At 58.4% G+C, this 21,625-nt stretch overlaps 3 protein-coding genes across 5 annotated transcripts; 2 read left to right on the top strand and 1 right to left on the bottom strand.

Moving 5' to 3' along the window:
* The first annotated feature begins 1,317 nt into the window (after nucleotides 1-1,317).
* On the top strand, nucleotides 1,318-14,053 carry SNX1 (sorting nexin 1). Its single transcript, XM_063169327.1, has 15 exons — nucleotides 1,318-1,455; nucleotides 4,320-4,422; nucleotides 5,233-5,366; nucleotides 5,886-5,952; nucleotides 7,661-7,704; nucleotides 8,612-8,753; nucleotides 9,206-9,284; nucleotides 9,530-9,605; nucleotides 10,628-10,741; nucleotides 10,867-10,960; nucleotides 11,852-12,057; nucleotides 12,634-12,777; nucleotides 13,087-13,167; nucleotides 13,455-13,526; nucleotides 13,636-14,053. The coding sequence occupies exons 1-15, from the start codon at nucleotides 1,324-1,326 to the stop codon at nucleotides 13,684-13,686; spliced, it is 1,539 nt and encodes a 512-aa protein (XP_063025397.1). The 5' UTR covers nucleotides 1,318-1,323; the 3' UTR covers nucleotides 13,687-14,053.
* Nucleotides 14,054-14,596: 543 nt separating this feature from the next.
* SNX22 (sorting nexin 22) lies at nucleotides 14,597-18,365 on the top strand. Of its 3 annotated transcripts, none has more exons than XM_063169323.1 (6): nucleotides 14,597-14,668; nucleotides 17,229-17,312; nucleotides 17,401-17,505; nucleotides 17,610-17,663; nucleotides 17,825-17,901; nucleotides 18,009-18,365. In XM_063169323.1, the coding sequence occupies exons 1-6, from the start codon at nucleotides 14,597-14,599 to the stop codon at nucleotides 18,160-18,162; spliced, it is 546 nt and encodes a 181-aa protein (XP_063025393.1). In that variant the 3' UTR covers nucleotides 18,163-18,365. The 3 variants fall into 3 exon arrangements, with proteins under 3 accessions (XP_063025393.1, XP_063025395.1, XP_063025394.1); XM_063169325.1 differs by having other exon boundaries at nucleotides 17,610-17,704; nucleotides 17,828-17,901; XM_063169324.1 differs by having other exon boundaries at nucleotides 17,610-17,704.
* A 183-nt stretch (nucleotides 18,366-18,548) lies between these two features.
* Nucleotides 18,549-20,448, bottom strand: PPIB (peptidylprolyl isomerase B). Its single transcript, XM_063169322.1, has 5 exons — nucleotides 20,293-20,448; nucleotides 19,731-19,844; nucleotides 19,508-19,601; nucleotides 18,961-19,145; nucleotides 18,549-18,873 (listed from the first exon to the last, which is right to left on the bottom strand). The coding sequence occupies exons 1-5, from the start codon at nucleotides 20,446-20,448 to the stop codon at nucleotides 18,751-18,753; spliced, it is 672 nt and encodes a 223-aa protein (XP_063025392.1). The 3' UTR covers nucleotides 18,549-18,750.
* Nucleotides 20,449-21,625: the final 1,177 nt, after the last annotated feature.

Below are 21,625 nucleotides of genomic sequence, written 5' to 3'. Positions count from 1 at the left end.
GCTGATGGAAGTTTAGGGTGTCTCACCTGCCCAGCTCCTCCTGGTGCTCTCCTGAGAGCATTGTTGGCCCCACAGGATGATGGTGACCCATGACCATGGGCTGTCACTGTCCTGAGGGGGAACAGGGAGTGTGGGGCTCATCCTGGAGTGTTTTGGGGTGTATGGAGCTCATCCAGGGCCCCATACCTGAAGATGCCCCAGGATGAAGCCCATACACCTACCAAAGCCTCCCAGGATTAATTTCAGGATTAACCCCATACAATACCCAAATTGTATGGGGTTAATCCTGAAACACCTTCAAGGTGTGTGTGTCATCCTGGGATGTCTTGGGGTTTATCTGGAGATGTCTTGTGGGAGTGTGGGGTTAATCCTGGGATGTCTTGAGGTTATGGAGCTCATCCTGGAAGGTTTGGTAGGTGAATTTGTCTTCATCCTGGAGCATCTTTAGGATATGGGGCTCATCCTGGGCTGTTCTGGGGTCATTAAGGGCTCGTCCTGGTCTAACTCCAGGGTATGAGGCTTAACCTGGGATGGTTTTGGTGGGATAGGATTTATCTTGAGGTGCTTTGAAGGGTATGGGTCTCATCCTGGGATGTCTCAGTAGGGTGTAGGGTGCATTCTGGGCGTTTTTAAGGTCTGAGGCTCATCCTGCAAAATCATGGTGAGTATAGGACTCATCCTGGGATAACTTAAGTGTTTTAGGGCTCATCCTGGGATGTCTTGGCGAATATATGGGGTTCATGCTGTGCCATTGTCAGGGTCTGGGACTTATCCTGGAACATCCTGGGGGCGAATATAGCTCATCCTGGGACATCTTCAAGGTCGGTGGCTCATCCTGCGACACCTGGAGTGGTATAGGGCTCATTCTGGATGCCCTGGACTTTGTACGGGGTTCATGCTGGGGCATTTCTAGGTTATGGGGCTAATTCAAGGCACAGGGCTCACCCTGCGATGTTTTTGCGGGGGGGAGGGGCTCAGCCTGGCCTGTTCTGGGTGATACGGGAGCACTCCCCGGGCTGTGAGAGCACACGGGATCGGTGTCGGGGTCCCGCTGTCCCTCAGCCGGGGCGCGGCGGGGACAGAGCGCCCGGAGCTCCCCGCGCTCCTCCTTCCGCCGCCACAACGGCACGGCCGCACCCCCGTTTCCATGGTGACGACGCGCCGCCTGCCAGCGCCGCCGCCCATTGGCTGTCGCTGTCGGCGGGGGCGGGGCGAGCAGGGACGCTGCCCAATCCGCAGCCCGCCCGCATCCGAGGCCCCGCCCCGCGGGCTGAGGCGTGGCGGGCGCTTCCGGCGGGGCGGGCGCGGGCGGAAGCGGCGGCGATGGCGTCGGGCGGCAGCCGCGGGTCCCGCTCGCCCTCCCCGGCCGAGCGCCGCCCGCCCCCCTTCCCTGAGCACCAAGGGCTGGGCGCCCCCGACAGCGACTCGGAGGGCGAGGACATCTTCACCGGCAGCGTGAGTGCGCGCCGCCCCGGGGCGCTGCGGGGCCGGGCCCGTGTGCGAGGAGTTGCCCGGGGGCATCCTCTGGGCTTGGTGAAAATTGTGCGGAACAAATCCCCCGAGTAAAGCGTGAGGGGGCGATGCCTGTGGTGTGGTGTCCCCTCAGGGGGAGCCCGGGCGGGGCTCGGAGCGCTCCCGGGGCTGCGGGACCGAGGGAAGGGTTGTGCCCGGGCTGTTCCCTCTCCGATCCTGCTGAAATCCTGCCCAAGGCCGGGCTGGGTGGAGCTGGGAGCAGCCTGCTCTGCTGGAAGGTGTTGTGCCCATGGCAGCTGGTGGAGCAGTGTGGGGTTCAGGGTCCCTCAGGGGCAGCCACAGCTCAGCCTCTTCACCATGAGGCTTCCGTGGGGGAAAGGCTCCGTCTGCCTTCCCCACATCGTCAGCTCTGCTCCCCTCCACACCCACAGCGTGCTGCCGTGGTGCCTTCATGCTGAGATTGAGCCTGGTGAGGTGACAGGAGCCATCCAGTGTCCCCTGCTCACCAGGGCTCTGTGCTGGGGGGTTTACGTACCACCAAATATTCCAAAACCCTCCTGGGGCTGTGGGAGGGGTTTGGAGCCTCTGGTGGCACTGGTTCAGCAAACCAGGGGCTGCTGCACAAATCCGTGCTGAAGGGGAAGGTGTGAAGGGGGTCAGCAGCTTTCCTCGTTTCCAGCAGTCTCCTGTGCAGCACATCCAGGTTGCTGAAGGCTCCTGCTGGCATTTCCCGGGTTTGCTCCAGGCAGGGACCAGCAGGCAGGAGGGGAGCTAAAGCTGGCTGGTGCTTTCCCAGTCTGCTCAATTTGCCCAGTCAGCCTCTGGTCCTTGGAATCAGCATCTTCATGGGGCAGGGATCTCAGCTAGAGGGGCCCCAGAAGCCCTTCCTGCAGGCTGGAATGCTGTGGGGGTGATTCCCTGAGCTCTGGGAGCCTCTGCCCACCTCACCCAGGCTTTTTGCAGCCTACCAGGTCCAGCTGGAGGCGCAGGAGGAGTTGGTGTCTGTGGCAGGAAGTTCTCCAGGGATGTTCTGCTGTTTCCCAGCCCGGGGAGGCCTCGAGCAGGAGATTGTGGCCATGACCAGATGAACCTGCTGGGAATGGCCTGGCCAAGCTTCTCCTGCCCCTGCCACAAAGCCCTGGGGCAGCTCCTGCCTGCTGTCTGTGAGCTGTGCTTGTGCTGTGCAGCAGGGAAAAAGAGATTTGGGCAATGTGGATGGACTGTGACCTTGTGAGGGTGGAACTCACACTGCTCTGGGCAGAACAGCAGCTGGGTTTGTTTGCAGACCTGGGAAAGTCCAGCCCTGGGCCTTGCAGGAGGAAGGTGCTGGTCCCTGTGGCAGGCACCAGGTCACGGAGATGGTCTGGAACTTCACAGGAGCTTCCTTTGGTGAGGAACTGGAGGGTGTGGGAGGTGGATGGATGGTCTGCGGCCCACCAGGAGGGGTGAGCACCGAGTGCCGTGGGATTTCATGGGAACAACAATCCCAGTGCTGGCAGGGGAGGCTGCTGAGCCCCAGCAGCTTATCAGTGTTTGTGGAAGCCTGTTGTAACTAACACAGGCCTGTTCTTGTGACCTGGTGCCTTTGCTTGGCTGTGCCCTTGAGCGTTAGGCAAACACTCTGTGGGCAGCAGGGGAGGCAGATCAGCCTGGCTGCTGCTCAGGAGGCTCAGCAGCACCTGGGAACCAGCAGGGCAGGGTTTGGGTCAGACCTGAGCAGGAGCAGAGCTCACAGGACCTCTCCTGTGTGTTGGCAGGGTTGGATCCCTGTGCGAGCACAGCCCTTTCTGGGCTGCCCCCAAGGATCAGCCCTTCCCAAGGAGCTGTGTTTCCCTGTGTGAGGGTCAGCCTGGCACAGCAGGGGCACGTTGGGGTGCTGAATCAGCCCAGACAGGGCTGGTGTCCTCTATGGGCTGATCTGAGCAGGCCACAGCTCCTCTGCAGCAGCAGATGGAGAAGTGGGAGCAGGGCGTGGTGCTCTCATGTCTGAGGAACTGAAGGAACTGAGGAACTAAATTCAAGGCAAGCTGGGAAGCAGTTACAGCAGAAAACCACTTTGTCCATGCACAGTGGGCTTCTTTATGAGCCTGAATATTCCCTGGGGGAGCAGAGGAGCAGTGTGAGCCCTTTCCTCATGGGTCACCACTGGCACCAGGCCTCTCGTTGGCTCGGACACCAGTCTGGAGGGATGTTTGCCATGGAGGGCTCTGCTCCCCATTTCCATTACTAACACACACAGCTCCTGCCTTTAACTGCTGAGAGCCCTCCCTCCTCTAGGAAAACATCCTAAAATGCAGCAGCTCTTGCCACCAAGTGAGTGTTTTGATGGCTGTTTTGTTTTTACCACCTTAAACAAAAGCTGCCTCAGCACAGCCTCACTCCTTCAGGAGCGACCTGATCCCATGGCACTGCCCTGCTGGAGAGAGTGCCAAGGATTCTCTGTTAGAGCTCCATTACTGCCCATCAATGACCTGTTCTGTTCTCTGCTGGGACCTGCAGAGCAGCACTGGCTGTCCCCTTCTTCCTTGGGGGAAGATATCCTTGGGATATCTGCCTGCCTGCAAAATGAGGGATGGTGTGGGATGCAGGCGTCCGTAACAGGAATGCTGGAGCAACTCTGTCTTCTGCTGGGGAGGACTGGTTGGCATGAAAGCTCTCAGGTGGGCTGTCCCCTTGTCCCCAAGTCTGTCCCAGCAGACAGCATAGTCCTTTCTGGGTGGAGAGTAGCTCCAGAGTTTGGTGTGAGTGGCATTCCTTAAGAGTGGCTGAAGGGCAAGGAGGGTGACACATTTTCTCCTCCATCCCTCAGTGTGTGACCTGCCTTTGACCTTTTAATCCTCTCACAGAGCAACTCCACAGCCCTGAAAGAGGAACCTCCTCTCCCTGTGAGCAGCTCCTCCCAAGAGAACGGAGTTCATGTGGAGCAGGATGACCAGGACCTGTTTGCAGGTGAGTCTGGGTGTGCTGGGCCTCTCTCAGCCCCAGGCCTGGAGTGATAGCCCTGAAATCCCCATAACCAAAAGCAGATCATCAATCCTTATCTCAGACACATGTTTGAGTTTGCTCTGGTGTTCTGTTCAGGAAGGTTGGAGCAGCCCCTGCCACAGGAGAAACTGTTTGGGAGCTGAGGAGGATTAAAATGAGATTTTTGTTGCCTTAAGCCCTGAGGTGATGAGTGTCTCCTCAGAGTTTTCCTTCTCCACCTTCTCCTGGCTCCAAGCCAGTGGAAGAAGCATCTCTAGTAGAGACCTGGCTGTTCCCAAGGGACAGGAAACACAAACCCCCTCAGCAGGGGAAAGTGAGGAGAGTCAGACATCCCCCAGCACTGGCATGATGGGCTGAGAGTCAGTTCTGCATAATTCTGCTAAGAGGTGGGGGTTTTAACATATCCCAGGTGGAGAGGTGGCCTGGGAAGGATTCTTCCTCCCAGGTACAATCATCTGCCTTGGCTTTAGCTGCTCCAGGGTGCAGCTCCCCATCAAGGAGGTGATCAGTGAGAGGTGATGCCTGGCTCCTTCTGGAACAAGAACTTCCTTGGATTGCCATGCTGCTCTCCAGCAGGAGTGTTCAAATGCTCTTTCTGCAGTGACAGTGCTTTGTTGTGCTCTTCCACTGCTTACAGGTGTTCTCCCCATGGATTTCTTTGATCATTAGGGTTGTTGTTACCTCCTGGATCCCACAAATCAGAGAATATTGCAATTGCCTTTCCAGAAACCCCAAAAAAGAGAGAGGCTGACCCTTGCAAACTTCTTTTGGCAGATGCCACCGTGGAGCTGTCCCTTGACAACACTCAGAACAACCAGAAGAAGGAGGTGCCCAAACCCTCCAGTCCTGTGCCCTCATTAGATGTAGCAGCAAGTTCTTCTAGAAACCTTTCAAAGAGCTATGAGGAGGTGAGAATTCCAAACTGGCTTTGGCAGGGACCTCTCTGTGTTCTCAGTTGGAAACATGAATCTTAAATGATGTCATTAATATATAATTGCCTTATTGAATGCCCTGATTTGTATCTCAGGCCATCAGTCTGGGACTGATAAGCACTGCAGCGGGGCTCAGCTCAGCCTGGTGGCATTCCTGCTCCTGTGGAGGTCCAGATTCCTTCCAGAGCTGTCACAGTGCTGGATTCTGCTCCTGAGAGGGTCCCAGCTGTGAATGGGAGCTCTGCAGATTCTTCCTGGGGCTGAGCACTTTGTGCATCAGTCTGGGCAGAGAGTGGGGTGGGAACAACAAGCCCAGTGTGGGATCCTTGCCTGGACACAGCAAGGAGGAGCTGGAATGGTTTATAGGACAGTGCTGGCCAAACTGAGGTGCTAGAGCTGCCCTGCAGGAGGACAAGCTCACCATGATGCTCTGGGGTGGGTTCAACCCTGATTTCCTGTTTTCACTTGCTGTCCCTCTGTGCTTTGTCCAAACAGCTGGAGGAGGAGGAGCAGGAGGACAAATTTGACCTGACTGTGGGAGTGAGTGACCCAGAGAAAGTTGGTGAGTACAATCCTGTAGGGAAAAGGGCTGGGGGAGCCAGGCTGGGCTCTGCAGCTCCTGCCTCTGAGCACTAACCTGAGCCTTGAATAACATTTCCAAGGCTTCCTCTGGCATTTTAAAGAAATGATGCTGCACAAAGCCCAGGGTGAGAATGAGCCAGGCAGAGTTAGGTTCTGGAAAGCCCAGAGCCAGGTTTTTGGGACTGTGGTGACCAGCTTGGCATGACCTCCAGGCAGCACTGCCCCGTGTGCAGCTGGCATGGGCTAAGCAAAATTCCCTTAACCTGAAGCTGAGGGCATTGCTCCATGCTCTGGCACATTCCCTGGAAGCTGGGCTTGCCAGGGAAACGACTCTGGCTTCAAAATGAGAAGCAAGAGGGTTTCTGTCTGTTGAAAGAGGGGTCAGTGTCTGTCGCTGACGGACACGAAAGAACACAAGCACACTACTTCTTTCAAGGTGAAGGAAAAAAGGGAAGTTTTATTCTCTGATTCCAATATTTATAGTTTTACAAAAGTGACAGTGGATTGGAAGGTGACAGTAACACCTCTGCAATGGCACAGGTCAAACTAACAGTCTATCAACTCTCTCTTCTTCTATAAAGGAATGAAAAACAATGAGTTATTTACCGAAAGTGTGTGAGAAAGTTCACTACAAGAATGTCAACATCAGAAGGCTTAGAAAATCTCAAAAAACTAGGGCGACAAGTGTCACAACCAGCCATGTGGAAGTTCTGGGGTGCAGAAAACCCAGGGGGACAACAGATCCCAGGCAGCAGAGCAGCCCCACGAGTGTTCCCACTCCATGGCCCGTGACCCCTGGAGCTGCGAGGTGTCAGTCAGATGCATCTTAAGGGCAGCACTGGAGCTCAGAGGGTGCCCTTCAGATGAACTGCCAGGTGAACAAGGGGATTTCTGTGTGAGCTGGAGCAAACTGCCTGTGGTGTTCCAGGACCCAGCCCCATCCAGGCTGCCTTGCATCCCCTGAATGGACTGTTTCATGTGCCCCACAGCCCGTGAATTGTTGGGTGTGAGCAGATGTGTGGAGCCAGCCCAGAGGCTGCTGGCACAACAAGTGCCCAATTGTCAGGGCTGGCTCTGTAGGAAGTGTGGGGAGGCAGAAGCAGGTTGGGAAGTGGCTGCTGGGCAGGAGTCCAGGGCCATGCAGCAGGATGCTGCCTCTGGTTCTGCAGGAAGATCCAGGGCTCCATCAGACCCGAAATCAGGATCACTGAGGCAGGAAAAGGTCAGGAGCCTTGTGCTTTGTGCTCAGGGAATAGTGGAAAGTGCTGATGCTGTGATCCCAACATGTGATGGCATTCACAGGAATGAGGGAAGAGACAAAGATCTGACTCCGTGTTTCAGAAGGCTTGATCTATTATTTTATGATATATATTACATTAAAACTATACTAAAAGAATAGAAGAAAAGGTTTCATCAGAAGGCTGGCTAAGAATAGAATAGCCAAGAATGATAACAAAGGCTTGTGGCTCGGCTCTGTGTCTGAGCCAGCTGACTGTGATTGGCCATTAATTAGAAACAACCACATGACACCAATCACAGATGCACCTGTTGCATTCCACAGCAGCAGATAACCATTGTTTACATTTTGTTCCTGAGGCCTCTCAGCTTCTCAGGAGGAAAAATCCCAAGGAAAGGATTTTCCATAAATGTTGTCTGCAACACCAACACCTCCTTTCTGTTTTCCTTAGGGGATGGCATGAATGCCTACGTAGCCTACAAAGTGTCAACACAGGTATGTCTGACCCCTCTGTGTCTCATTTTCCATTATTTTTCCATGCTTAAAGGCAGCTGGACTGTGTGTCCTCAGCCAAGCCAGCAGTGACCTAAATAAACAGGAGGCCTGAATGCCTTGTTCTGTGGATTCAGGAGTTATAATCCACAAAGGATGAGCCCAGCAGAGGAATAGGGTTGGAATCTGTTTGAAAGGAGACTGGCTTTATTTTCACAGCCAGTTCCCTCTTTGCAGCCTTGGCTGAGAGGGATGCTCAGCATTGCAGGGAGCAGCAGGAATGGCATCCAGTGGGAGAGTCCCTGAGCCCGGGGCTGCTGCTGAGGGTTCTGTGCCAGTGGCAGCAGCAGACTGAGCTGACCTGAGCTCAGCACTCTCTGCAGAGTGCTGCTGTGGTTGCATTCACATCAGCACCTTCTCCCCTCAGTTTCCATGAGAAATGCAGCTGCTGGAATGCTTTGGAGTCTGGCTCTGGGCTCTGGAAAGTTGCTCCAGCTGCCTGTACCATGGCTGCTGGGCTACATCCTGTGGTCTGAAGAAGAGACAAGAGGATTTGTTATCCTTAATTCCTGCTCTGCAAACTCAGTCCAAAGCACTGGTGGGTCTAGGTGGCCTGAGGGGTGTGTCCCTGTTCCCGTGTGGAGCAGGGATGATGGGATTAGGCAATGGGCAGGGCTTACTAAGCAGCCCACGGCTGCAGGAACAGCTGTTTGTTATTTATTGCCAATAATTCTCCTGCTGGCTCCAGGGAGAACCCAGCTAGGAAAGAAACAATGGAAAACCTGGCCAAAACTTGCTCTGCTCACCGCTGACATCTTGCAGAGCTTGTGCTGTCCCACTCCAGCCCAGAGGTGCCAGCGGGGCCAGGCTGTCCTGGGGGAGTGTGACCCACGTGCCATGTGTTCCCCAGACCAGCATGCCCATGTTCAGGAGCAAGCAGTTCTCAGTGAAGAGGAGGTTCAGTGACTTCCTGGGGCTCTATGAGAAGCTGTCGGAGAAGCACGCCCAGAACGGCTTCATCGTCCCTCCGCCGCCCGAGAAGAGCCTCATCGGTGAGTCAGGGCTGCCCTGCACCAGGGCTGCCCCTCCACAGCTCCCCTGGGCCCAGGGACTGCCCTGCAGCAGCCTCAGAGCTGGCAGGGAAATTAATCTGGGTTCCGTGGCACACACAAAGCTCTGGCTCCACACCTGGAGCTCTGCACTTAAATCCTTGATGGAGTTCACAGGTGCCTCCCCACCTGCTTGGTGAAGAGTAAAACCTCAGTGGTGTCACTGAATTGCTGTTCACTTGAGTTCAGCCCATTGCTTTGCCTCTTTCCTGCATGTCAGTTCCTTGGGTGTGAGCAGATTTCAAATTTCCAAAGTCTCATTCCTATTGTAAGATTCCTCTCCTCCACTGTCACCCTGATAGTCTGTAATAAACCACTTTCCCTTGTAATAAACCACTTTACCTCGTGTGTAGAGTTTGGAGCAGCTCATTAATCACATCTTCCCTCTGTGCTAGGCATGACCAAAGTGAAAGTTGGGAAAGAAGATTCCTCCTCTGCAGAGTTCCTAGAAAAACGTCGGGCTGCTCTAGAGAGGTATGACCCCCTCAGCTGTCCCTGAGCTGGTGAGGGACCTCAGAGAGAGCTGCTCTTCATGGTGGCACCCCCAAATTCCCCAGGGAGACAGGAGAGCTGCTGGGTGAATCAGAACAGTTGCTGGCTCTGATTTCCAGCCCCCCAGCTGCTGTTCTGGAGTAAATACCGAGCTGTGATGGACAGATTTAAAATCAGAAGCTGGATTTGCTGCAGCCAGAGTGACTCCTGGAGTTGTTCTCCCACAGGTACCTACGGAGGGTGGTCAGCCATCCAACCATGCTGCAGGACCCCGACGTCAGGGAGTTCTTGGAGAAGGAGGAGGTCAGTAGGGTGCAGTGAGGAACGCTTGGGAGTGCTGAAGGAAATGGTTCTTGAGCAGTTAATGAGGCAGGGTCCCCCCAAAGCTCAGTGGGGAGTGGGAGCTGCTGCTGGCACCAGGTGCCCACCAAAGCTGCTGAACCATCCCCTCAGCTGGGAGAAAACAAACAAAAGGCTTGTGGGTTGAGGTAAGGGTAGGGAGAGATCACTCAGCAGGTGCCTCATGGGCAAAACAGAATCATCAGAACCACTTAATGTAATGGCTGCCAGATGAAGAAGGTGAAAGAACTACAGTGCCTTTGTAAATAACATTATTTTAGTATGGTCAGACAAGCATTTTATTCAACTTCATTCTGACAGGGTTGTTTTTGGAACAATTGACTAACCCTCACCTTTGAAGGTTGAGTAAATTCCTTTTTATTGTCTATATATATTTATTTTGACATCAGAATAGGTTCTGTTATACAAATGTTCTCAAGACAGATGTGATGTTTAAGTGCATAAATAGGTAAAGACAACACTGGAAAAGGAGGGAACAGGGCAGAAGCTCCTGCAGTGAGTCAATTCCAGATTGAAGACATTACAAGAAATATATGAACACAGTTTAAAGCTTCCAGCTTGGGCTGGAAGGGATTTCAAAAAGCCCAACTCATTCCACCCCCTGCCAGGGCAGGAGCACCTGCTGCTCTCCCAGCTTGCTCCAAGCCTCATCCACTGTCCTTGGACACTTCCAGGGGTGGGGCAGCCACAGCTGCCCTGGGAAACCTGTGCCAGAGGCTTATCACCCTCACAGGGAAGAATTTCATCCCAATATCCCATCTGTCCCTGCCCTCTGGCAGTGGAAACTCATTTCCTCTTGCCCTGTCACTCCAGGCCTTGTCCCCAGTCCCTCCCCAGCTCTCTTGGAGACCCTTTAGACACTCAGGGGCTCTGAGCTCTCCCTGGAGCCTTCTCCTCTCCAGGTGAGCACCCCCAGCTCTCCCTCCATCTCCTATGGCAAAGCAAACTTTTCCATTTCTTTCCAGCTCCCAAGAGCAGTAGGAACCCAGACCCTGAGTGGAGCAGGAATAATGAAGATGTTCAACAAAGCCACGGATGCAGTCAGTAAAATGACCATCAAGATGAACGAATCGGACATGGTGAGTGTGGGGCACCTCTGGGTGTCCCTGTCCTCACTCCAGAGCTCTGTGCCCTTCCCAGCTGCAGCTCTGGGTGCAGGGAAAGCCTCCCCCGTGAGAATCAGCCCTGCATTTGCCCATTGCAGTGGTTTGAGGAGAAGCTGCAGGAGGTGGAGTGCGAGGACCAGCGGCTGCGGAAGCTGCACGCGGTGGTGGAGACGCTGGTGAACCACCGCAAAGGTGACAAGGGACACGCCTGGGCTGGGCCTGGAGAGGGTCACCATCGTCCCAGGGACACTCCCGAGGAGCTGGGACAGTGCTGTAAAGGACCCTCTGTCCCTTCCTCCTGGGAGATCAGAAATGGTCACCCCCGTTCTTGTGTGCAGCTCCACAAGATGGGATGGCAGCGTGGAAGGGAACCGGGGTCCTGTGGGATCACGGAATCCCAGGGTGGCTTGGGGGCTAAAGGAGCCTTAAAGTCCATCTTGTTCTACCCCCTGCTGTGGGCAGGGACACCTCCCACTGTCCCAGGGTGCTCCAAGCCCTGTCCAGCCTGGCCTTGGGCACTGCCAGGGATGCAGGGGCAGCCCCAGCTGCTCTGGGCACCCTGTGCCAGGGCCTCAGTTCCCTCACTGGGAAGAATTCCTTCCCAATATCCCATCCATGCCTGCCCTCTGGCAGTGGGAGCCGTTCCCTGTGTCCTGTCCCTCCATCCCTTGTTCCCAGTCCCTCTCCAGCTCTCCTGGAGCCCCTTCAGGCCCTGGAAGGGGCTCTGAGCTCTCCCTGGAGCCTTCTCTTCTGCAGGCTGATCATCCCTAACTCCCTCAGCCTGTCCTCATGGGCCTGAATGCTGCTGCAGCAAACCTGAGCAGAGCTGACCTCTGAGACTGGGGATGTTTCCCTTCCTCTGCATTTTTCACCGACTTCTGCAAAGCTGTGCCTGTCCTTGGGCTCAGCTGCTTCCCTTTTCCTTCCCTTTCCTGCTTCCCTTTTCCTCACGGCTGGGAGCTGCTGGCTCTCCCTGCTGGTACCTCCTGGAGCTGTGGGGAGGCAGCTCCAAGGGCTGGACCCTCTGCTGGGGAGCTCCTGGTGCAGCCAGGCCCTTCTCCTGACCCCCATCCCGTTCCCCAGAGCTGGCATTGAACACAGCCCAGTTTGCCAAGAGCCTGGCCATGCTGGGGAGCTCAGAGGACAACACAGCCCTGTCCAGGGCCCTGTCCCAGCTGGCTGAGGTGGAGGAGAAGATCGAGCAGCTGCACCATGAACAGGCTAACAATGATTTCTTCCTCCTGGCCGAGCTCCTGGGGGATTACATCCGCCTGCTCTCGGTTGTGAAGGTGAGGATTCCTTTGCTCCTGCTCCTTGTGCCCATTGTAGGCTCAGGGATGCCAGGAGGTGTTCCAAACTCAAGCACAGGGCAGAGCAGAGGGTGTGCAGGGCATGGCCTCCTCAGGCAGAGGGAAGCCTTGCTGGTTGGGCAGGAGTGCCCTTGGGTGGGTTGGAAAATGGTTGTGGGTCAGGCCTGGCTGTGCTGCTCTTCTCCAGAGGGGATGTGGAGCAAGCTCAGGGCTTGTGGGTGACCCCAGCCCTTCCAGAGGTGAAGGCTGAAGCTGTGAGCTGCTAACCTGTGATACAGGGGTGAAAACTGACCTGCCAAGTGCCTGCTGTGGCAGGGCCTGAGTGCTGAGTGCTCCTGAACCTGGGCATCAAATCCACACAGCCCAGCTGGTGCACTGGGAAGAGCAAGTCCAGCAAGCTGACCCCTTCCTGCCCCAAAGGCCAGAACCACCATATCCTGGGCCCACTGCTCCGTACAGGAGCTGTGGATGCTCCAGTCTGTGGTGTGGCTCAGCTTTGGTCCAGGAGCTGCAGTGTCCCCTTGTCAGGAGAGCTGTGCCCCTCCTTCCCCCCAGGGAGCCTTTGACCAGCGCATGAGGACCTGGCAGCGGTGGCAGGATGCCCAGACCATGCTCCAGAAGAAGAGGGAGATGGAGGCCAGGCTGCTGTGGGCAAACAAACCCGACAAGCTGCAGCAGGCCAAGGATGAGATCTCGGAGGTAGGGAACGGAGCGTGGGGTCTCTGCTCTGCTCCTGCCCTCCCTGCTGCAGTGGGGAAGGATCTCCTGGGCTGGGGGGCCCCTCCTGAGCAGGAGGGAGAGGTGTTTGTGGCCGGGTTACACCAAGGACCAAGCCAGCCTTGAGTGAGGCTGCCGGTGCCTCCTGTGACTTCCACGCCAAGGCGGTGCCCAGGGCTGAGCTCTGCTCCAGCAGCCCCTCTCACAGGCACAGTGGTGGCTCCAAACGCCCATGGAGAGGGGGCAGGGGCTCCTCTTCCCGTGCCCACGGTGCCCTTGCTGTCCCTGCAGTGGGAGTCGCGGGTGACGCAGTACGAGCGGGACTTTGAGCGCATTTCTGCCGTCATCCGCAAGGAGGTGATCCGCTTCGAGGTACGTGGGGCAGCCCCTGGCACTGACCCGGGCTCCTGCCCCTGCTCCTGCCACAGCAGCATCCCTGAATCCCAGCAGGTGTGAGCTGGGCTGTCGCTGAGGGGGCTTCCCACAGGGAATCTTAAAATGGAGCTGGGTGGGCGAAGATCCTCTGTGTCCCTCCCGTGTGCTGCTCTCCTCACGGGGCCCCAGGAGGAACAGCAAAATCCTGCTGGTTTCTCCTTCCCCCTCCCACCCTCTCTGGAGGGTTTTGGTGGCTGCTCCAGCCTCATGGCCATCTCTTGCAGAAAGAGAAATCTAAGGACTTCAGAAATCATGTCACGAAATACCTTGAGACGTTGTTGAACTCTCAGCAGCAGGTGAGTGCTCCCTGATGTGGGTTTATGTCCAAGTTCAGGCCGTGCTTGTGAATCTCTCAAGCATGACCCATCCTCAAGGCTCCTGACTCTCTCCCTCTCCTCCCTGCAGCTGGTGAAGTACTGGGAAGCGTTCCTGCCCGAAGCCAAGGCCATTTCTTAATTGGACTGAGCAAACAAACCTGAATTTTGCCTTTTTTTTTTTTTTTTTTTTTTTTATATACACTATACCTCCTCCTCTTTTCCACGTGAGCGACCCCTCGTTCCACATGCTGGGGCTGGTAGAGGTGTCACCCCCAGAAGAACAGCTTGTGAGCCAGTAACTCTTCTAACTGTATATTTTTCATTTAGCAACATATATTTTCTTACTGAAGAGAAACTAGTTTCCTGCTTCCAGACCAGACCCGCAGCCAGGGGGTTAATGATATCTGGCAAATATCTATTTTTCAGGCTGGGTTTTAAGGCTCTAATGAATTATCTTACTCCTGCAGTGCCATTAAAGTTCTGTAATAAAACTTCTATCAGGGCAAGCAGGCTCTGGGTGTTTGGGGTGGACGGGGAGGGGTAAGGGTGCATCCCTGGAGGCAGCAGAGCCTCCCCCGTGTTGTGACGGGACAGAGGTGACCTTGGACTGCTCTGGCCACCTGTCCCCGCTCTTGATTAGGCTTTGGCTCTGTGCCTTTCCCCCGGTGGAAGCCGTTTTTGGGATCTGAGCTCAGCGGGGCTCTGTGGCGATCCCACTCTGTGGCGTTCCCCAGGAATCAATCCACGCTGGAGCTCTCGGGGCTGCGGTGCTCCTGCCCGCCCTCCCTTACCCGGGATTGCTCCTTCCCCCCCTCCCAGCCTCGCGTGTGCGCTTTATCAAAACCGATACCCGCTCAAAAAGCGAAAAGGCAGCTCGGGCTGACTTCCCTCTTTCCTTTCCCCTTATCCCTGGAGCCGGCTCCCTCAGAGTGCGCTCCGGGCCCGCCGCATCCCCCGGGCTGCCCGGGGCCCTGACCCGCCGGGGGCGCTCGGGGCGGTCCCTGCCCGGCCCCGGCCCCGCTCCGGGCCGTGATCGCCGTGTCCCGGCCATGATCGCCGTGTCCATCCCCGCGGCGGAGCCCCCGGCGGCGGCAGCGCGCAGCCCCGAGCGGGCGCACACGGTGAGGGACGGGACGGGACTCGGGGCTGAGGGCGGGTGAGGGTGGCTCCTCCTGCCCCGGGAGCTGGCGGTCGCCGCTTGTCCCCAGGGTGCCCTCTCGGAGTGCGAGTCCCTCCCTGCCTCTCCCCTTTCTCCCTGCTCTAGGGGTTCGCTCCCTGGCACTGGAGGTCCCCGAGTTCCGGCGGGGTGTCACCCTCCCGGGGGATTTGTCGCTCTCTGCCCCCGGAGTCTTCCACGTGCCCTGGGAATGGAGGTCCCTGCGTGTCCCTGGGGCCTCCCTGCCGGTGGCAGACACAGAACCCCTGCCTTTGAAAGGCGGTGGCCGTCTCTGCTCCCGGGGCTGTCCCTGCTCCGGGCTTGTGGGATCCAGCGTTTTGCTGTCCCCGCTGGCTGCGGGGTTTGCAGGTTTCTGCCTCTCCCCAGGGCTCTCTCCGTGCCCAGCGGGGCTTCCACCCTAACCCAGGGGCTGGGGCGCTCTCCTGTCCCACCTCCCCCATGTCCTGTTCGTGCCCGGGGTCGGGGTGTCCCTGTGGGCTTAGAGGACCCCAAACAGGCCGGGGAGAGTCCCCGGCAGCCCCAGCAGATCCCTGACCCGGGGCTTCGGGCGGGATCCCCACAGGGGCCGCTGCCCATGGGGACCCTTTGCCCTTGAAGGAGGGGATGGGGGACGTGGGCAAGGTGAGGTTGTTTTGGCCTGGGGAGGGAGGGGCTGCAGGCCTCTGCCTGTCCCTGCAGGGTCCCAGCCAGGGGAGCACAGACCCTTCACCTTTGAAAGGGGAGAGGTCCCTGTAGCCCCCATTGCTGGGGGTTCCCTTCTTTCCCCGGGATGCCCCTCCGGCTCTGGCACTGGAGGTCCCCTCGTTCCCTCAGGCCACCCTGAAGTGTCCCAGCCTCAAGGGTTGCAGGTCCTCAGGTGCCCCTGGGTGGTGCCCCCCTGTCCTGGGCCCTGCCGGGGGCACCTCCTGCCCTGGAAGTCGGGAGTGTGTGTGTGTGTGTCTGTCCCGCAGCTTCCCTGTCACCCCGAGGTGCAGGGTCCTGCCTTGTCCCCAGGGGTCCCCACTTGCCCCAGGGGTTGGAGGCTCTTTCTGCCCACCCCGGGGTCCTGTTCTGGGGATCTTGTCTCTCCCATGGGCTCCCCACCTGCCCCCGAGGGTATCTCTATGTGAGTAGGGACTGAGGGTCCCAGGTGTAACTGGGGAGCCCCACTTGGCCCAGGGGCTGCCCCAGGGGCTGTTCCTTTACCCTGGGGATCCCCTCTGACCAGGTGCCCCCTGGCCAGGATGTTGGGGTCCCTGTCTGTCTCTGGGTGCCTGCTTGCCCGGGTGTGGAGGGTGTGGGGCTCTTAATGTGCCACCAGGGTGTCCCCAAATCCTCCAAGTGCTTGGGGGGTTCCCAGCAGCCCTTACCTCCTCTCAGGGGTCCCAACTGTGCAGTGAGTGAGGAGGCACATGGAGAGAGGGGCAGATGGGATCATTGCCCTGAGGAGGAGAGGTCCCCAGCTGTCCTCAGGGATCCCTTTGTGGGAAGGGGGACACAAAGCCCTTGAAGGGGAGGGGATGGGGGTCCCTGGCCCAGGGGGTGCTGGGCAGAAGCCCCCACAGGGTTCCTGTCTGAGGTGGGTCCTCTGCCCTTCTACCTTGGCCTGGGGGGTCCCTGTGGGATGGAGATGTCTGTCTGTCCTCAGGGGCCCACCCTTGACAGCAGGGGCTGTCCCTGGCCTGGGGGATCCCCACTGGAGCTGGGGGGACCCCTTGCCATGGGGGAAAGAAGGGTTCTCCTGCCTTCCCCAGGAGGGTGGAGATCCATGACTATCCTTAGGTAGGGGACCTCACCTGCCTTGGGGAAAAGGGGTTGTCTCCCTCTGTCCCATTGGTTTGATGTCCCCACGTGTCCCTTCCTGGTGTCCCTGCACACCCCAAGGTGTTGGGGGTCCCTGCCGGCCCCAGGGTCGCTGTCTGGTGGGGTTTGGGATGTCACACCTTTCTGTGTTCCCCTTGGAAGGGGGGAATTGTGTCCCATCTGCTTGTGGGGGTCCTGCCTGGTCCCATGGTGCCCCCCTTGGCCATGGGGGTGTTGGGGGTCTGCCGTGGAGATTGGGGGTCTCTGCCTGTCCTGGAGAAGTGGGGGTGGAGTGTCCCACGTGCTCTCCACAGGTGTGTGAGTTGGAGGCCCCTACCTCCTCTGGGGGCTGATGAGTGTGGTGAGGGTGCTGAGGCTGGGGATGGTGAGGATGAGGAGAAAGGTGAAGATGATAAGGCTGCAGCTGATGAGCATGATGAGGGATGGTGAGGGTGATGAAGATGGTGAGAACAACAAGCATGGTGAGGCTGGGGCTGATCAGGATGGTGAGGATGCTGAGAATGCTGAAGATGATGAGGCTGGAGCTGCTGAGGATGATGAGAGGTGGTGAGGATGATGAAGACAGTGAGCACAGTGAGGCTGGGGCTGATGAGAAGGGTGAGGATGATGAGGGATGGTGAGGATGAAGACAGAACAGTGAGCCCGGTGAGGCTGGGGCTGACGAGGAGCACGCTGTCTGTCTGTCTGTCTGTCCCCTGCAGGTGTTCCGGGTGGAGGTGCTGTGCAATGGCCGGCGGCACACGGTGACCAAGCGCTACAGCGAGTTCCAGGCGCTGCACAAGCGGGTGAGAGCCCCCAGCTCTGCAGGAGGGGGTGAGGGAGGCCTGGCCTCACCCTCTCTGGCCTGCCCTGATCCCCCCACACCTTCCCCAGATCAAGAAGACCTGCAAGGTGCCCGACTTCCCCCCGCGCCACGTGCCCAACTGGATGCCCAAAGCGCTGGAGCAGCGCCGGCAGGCCCTGGAGGTTTACCTGCAGGTGAGGGTCTATGGCAGGGTCAGGCTGGGTTTAGGGGTGAGGAACACACGGTGGTGGGTTTGGGAGGGGTTTATGGGGTGCTGACCCCCCCTGGGGCATTGCAGGGTGTGCTGTACCACAACAAGGAGCTGCCCCAGGACATCCTGGACTTCCTGAAGGTGCGGCGGTGCCAGCAGAGCCCCAAGGGCAGCAGCCCCCCGTGAGTAATGAGTTCTGCTGGCACCAGGGTTATCCCACACGGCTCTGGGATTGTCCCCCTGCCCCTAACAAGTACCTGGGGTTGGGGACAGGCTGAGGACTGGTGTCCCCTCTCCCACAGCAGCACCAGACTCCTGCCCCCCCAGCGCCCCACTGTCGGCTTCTGCTCGGATCCCTACGTGCGGCCACACAGCCCCGGTAAGGAGCAGGGCTCCAAAACCTCCAAGAGGCTCCTACAAAGGTGCTTCTCCTTCAGTGGGGCCCAGGAGGGACCCAGCTGTTACAGCACCCCCATTTCCTCACAGAGCTGCTCCCCAACACCGTCCTCAGCGGGGTCCTGCAGGGCCTCTACCTCCCCCTGAGCCGTGTCCCGGCCTGGCAGCACCCCCAGCCTCTGGAATGATGAGTTCCACCCAGCACCTGGGGATGCAGTGGGGAGAGAAAGGATCCCTGTGGTGAAACTCACTCCTCCCTGCTGGGAGAAGCCAAAGGGATGTTGGGAATGCTCTCCCACCACCATGCAAAGTGCCTTTGTTGGCAGAGCAGGAGCTCTGCCTTCCCCCCTGCTGCTGTGGGCAGTAAGAGCCTTTGGATGCTGAATGGTGCTGGAAAACCTCTCTGCATCCAGGCTTTGGTGCAATAAATCTCCTGGATTTGACTGACTGGCAAAGTGCTGTGCTGTGGAATTCTCCAAAGCAAACCCAGGGCCAACTGTGGCACTGCTCCCAGCTGGATGAGATGATAAAAAAGGAAGGCTGGAAGGGGGGCTGGAAGGTTGAGGGGTGCATCTGGCTGAGGGATGCAGAGTGATCTGCACCCCTCTGAAGGCAGGAGAGAAGCAGCTCTTTAAAAAACACATTGGTCACATTTATTGGTGCATGTGCTTCTTACAAAAGTGATGGAAGAGCAGCCTGTGCCCTGTCCCACTGGCTGGAGGCAGCAGGGAGAGGGGCTGGCACTGGGGCACAGCGGGACCCAGGGCAGGGGAAGCACAGCAGCCCCATCCCACAGCCCCTCACAGCCTGGCAGGGCTGGTCCCTGGTCCCGTCACTCCTTGGCGATGGCAAAGGGCTTCTCCACCTCGATGGTGCCACAGTCGACGATGGTGACGTCCTTGAGGGGCTTGTCCCGGCTGTCTGTCTTTGTGCTCTCCACCTTCCTCACCACGTCCTGGTGGGGCACAGTGGGACACTGAGCACACCCAGCTCAGCCAAGCCCTTCCCAGAGCGCCAACCCCTCTCCCTGTCCCTGGCTCACCATTCCCTCCAGCACTTTGCCGAACACCACGTGCTTCCCGTCCAGCCACGGCGTCTTCACGGTGGTGATGAAGAACTGGGAGCCGTTGGTGTCCTTGCCAGCGTTGGCCATGCTCACCCAGCCCGGCCCGTAATGCTTCAGCTTGAAGTTCTCGTCAGGGAAACGGTCCCCGTAGATGCTTTTACCTAAAGGGGGGACGAAAAGGCCACAGAGGTCTCATGGAATATGGCAGGTAGGGGTGGTGGTGGTGGTAGCTCCAACATGAGGCGGGTGGGGGAATGAGCAATTCCAGAGCAGGGACAAGCACTGATGCCACAGGGATGAATGAGCCATGGGCTGCTGCAGGGAGCTGGGCAGGGGTGTTGTGCCAAGGGAGAGGAGCAGGAGGCTCCCAGCACTCAATTCTGAGGCCATGTCTTTGTGAGCTCCATGCCCCCTTGATTCCACCCAGCTCCAGCTCTACTCTGGTGCCAGGGACAGCCCTGCAGTGGTTGGAATTGCAGCTGCTGTGTCACTCCAAGACAATGGCTTGGATCCACCAGGTTACCTCCAGTGCCGTCACCACGGGTGAAGTCTCCTCCCTGGATCATGAAGTCCTTGATCACACGGTGGAACTTGCTGCCCTTGAAGCCAAATCCTTTCTGGGGGTGTGGAGGGAGAACAGGGAGTGAGGCAAAGGGCCAGACCTACACCAGAGCTCCGTGGCCCCAGCGCTGCCCCAGGGCACCAAGCAGGGGCAGGGGAGGCCCAGGGTGCCGTGGTCCCCTCACCTCTCCGGTGGCCAAGGCCATGAAGTTCTCCACAGTTTTGGGCACTGTCTTGCCGAAGAGCCCGATGACGACACGGCCCACATCCTCCTCACCGATCCGCAGGTCGAAAAACACCTTGAAGGGGGGCGGAGGAAGGTTAGGGGGAGTCAGGGGAGCCAGACTCACCCCCGAAAGTCCAACTTTTAACTCCAACCAGGCCCAAAGCCTCCCTAGGGGAGGTTGGTTGGTGCCCACAGCCCTGGCTGCATCCCCCCAGCAGCCTCACACGCACCCCAGCTGGAGCCTTCAGCCCAGTGTCCCCCCTCAGCTTCCCCAGAGCTGGGCTGAGCTCTCCCCAGGCCACCTCCCCCTTTCAGCTGTCCCCAATCACCCCGCACTGGGCCCTCCCTCCCTCCCTCAGGCCTCTCCCCATCCTCCCCATCCGGCCCCTCGATCCCAGCCCCATCCAGGGCCCCTCATCCCAAGCTCTCCCTCTCCAGGTCTCCCCCGCCCCATCCGGGCTCCCACTCCCCGGAGTCTCCCCCGATCCCCCCCGCCGGCCCCGCCTCGGTTCCCCCCTGACCTTGGCGGTGACCTTGGGTCCCTTCTTGCGCTCGTCGGCGCGGGAGGCCGCGGGCAGCAGGAGCAGGAGGGCCGCGCCCAGCGCCGCCGCCGCCACCAGCACCTTCATCCTGCGCCGCTCGCAGCCCGGCCACAGCGCCCGCCGCGCCGCCGGCATCCGGCCACGCCCGCCGCGCACCCCCGCCCGCACCGCCTCTTGGTACCGCCCGCGCCGCTCGCCCGCCCGCTCCGCCCGCCTGGGCGCGACCAACAGGGTCCCAGAGGGGGGGAAAGTAGCCCCTTCCGGCCGGGCGGAGCGCGGGCGTATGCCACGTTGCCCCTCGCTGGGCGGCCGCGGCGCTGTCAATCATGAGCGGAACGCCGCGATGATTGGTCATTGAGGGGGAGGAGGCGGGAGGGGGGCGGGACCGAGGATTGCGGTGGCCAATGGGCACGGGCGGAGGGCGGGGCTGAGGAAGGCCGGGGGTGCTGTCCCTGCTTTGTCCCCGCTCTGTCCTCGGGGCCCGGCGTGTCCCTGCTTTGTCCCCGCTCTGTCCTCGGGCCCGGTGTGTCCCCGGTAGCAGCAGCCGCGGCCCCCGGCGAGGTGAATGGCTGCGGTCAATGGCTGAGCGGGCGCGTTGCAGATGCCACCCCAGAGCCAAAGCGCCTCTGAGAGCAGCTGGCGCTGTACCCGCTCAGACACCTGAACCAAAGTGTTCCCACCCTTGGAACCTGCTCCACGCTCTGATCTCCCGTGTGACATTTTTTCCCCTAATTCCCAGCCTTAGATGCATTATTTTTAGCATGATCTTTCATTTCTTGCTCCCAAAAATTTGTCTGGGGACATGTGCGCTCTGAGATGAGCCTCCAAGATTCCCTCCCTGACCCTTGGAACCTCCCTCCCTCAGGCCTCACCCCACCCTCCCAATCCGGCCCCTCAATCCCAGCCCCATCCAGGGCCCCATTTCTACCTTTGAGGTTTATCTTTGTGGGGACTGACAGTGCCCCAGACCTGATGCAAACTTAATTCCCACATGTCTAACTGCCTGCAGGATTTGCAATCACAGACTGGTTTGGGTTCGAAGGGACCTTTACAAGTCTAACCCGTGCCATGGGCAGTGACACCTTCAGTGATCAGTGATGGTGCTAAGCTGAACATAGGCATCTGCAACACCACAGAAAATCCTGTGGGCTTCCATCTCGGCCTCTCCAGGTATTTAAGAGGAATTAGGGCTTCTCTCACTCCTTCCTTCAGTTTTTATCCCACAGCCTTGCCAAAGGGGCAGGTCCCAGTACCCTTCTCCCTGTGGTCCCTTCTGCCTCAGGGACAAGGCATCCTGCATTCCAGGACGGCT

This window comes from Melospiza melodia, chromosome 15, assembly GCF_035770615.1.
Source record: "Melospiza melodia melodia isolate bMelMel2 chromosome 15, bMelMel2.pri, whole genome shotgun sequence".
Taxonomy (NCBI): Eukaryota; Metazoa; Chordata; class Aves; order Passeriformes; family Passerellidae; genus Melospiza; species Melospiza melodia.
Note: the sequence above shows the minus strand (reverse complement) of the source record. Positions and strands in the feature narration are given on the sequence as shown.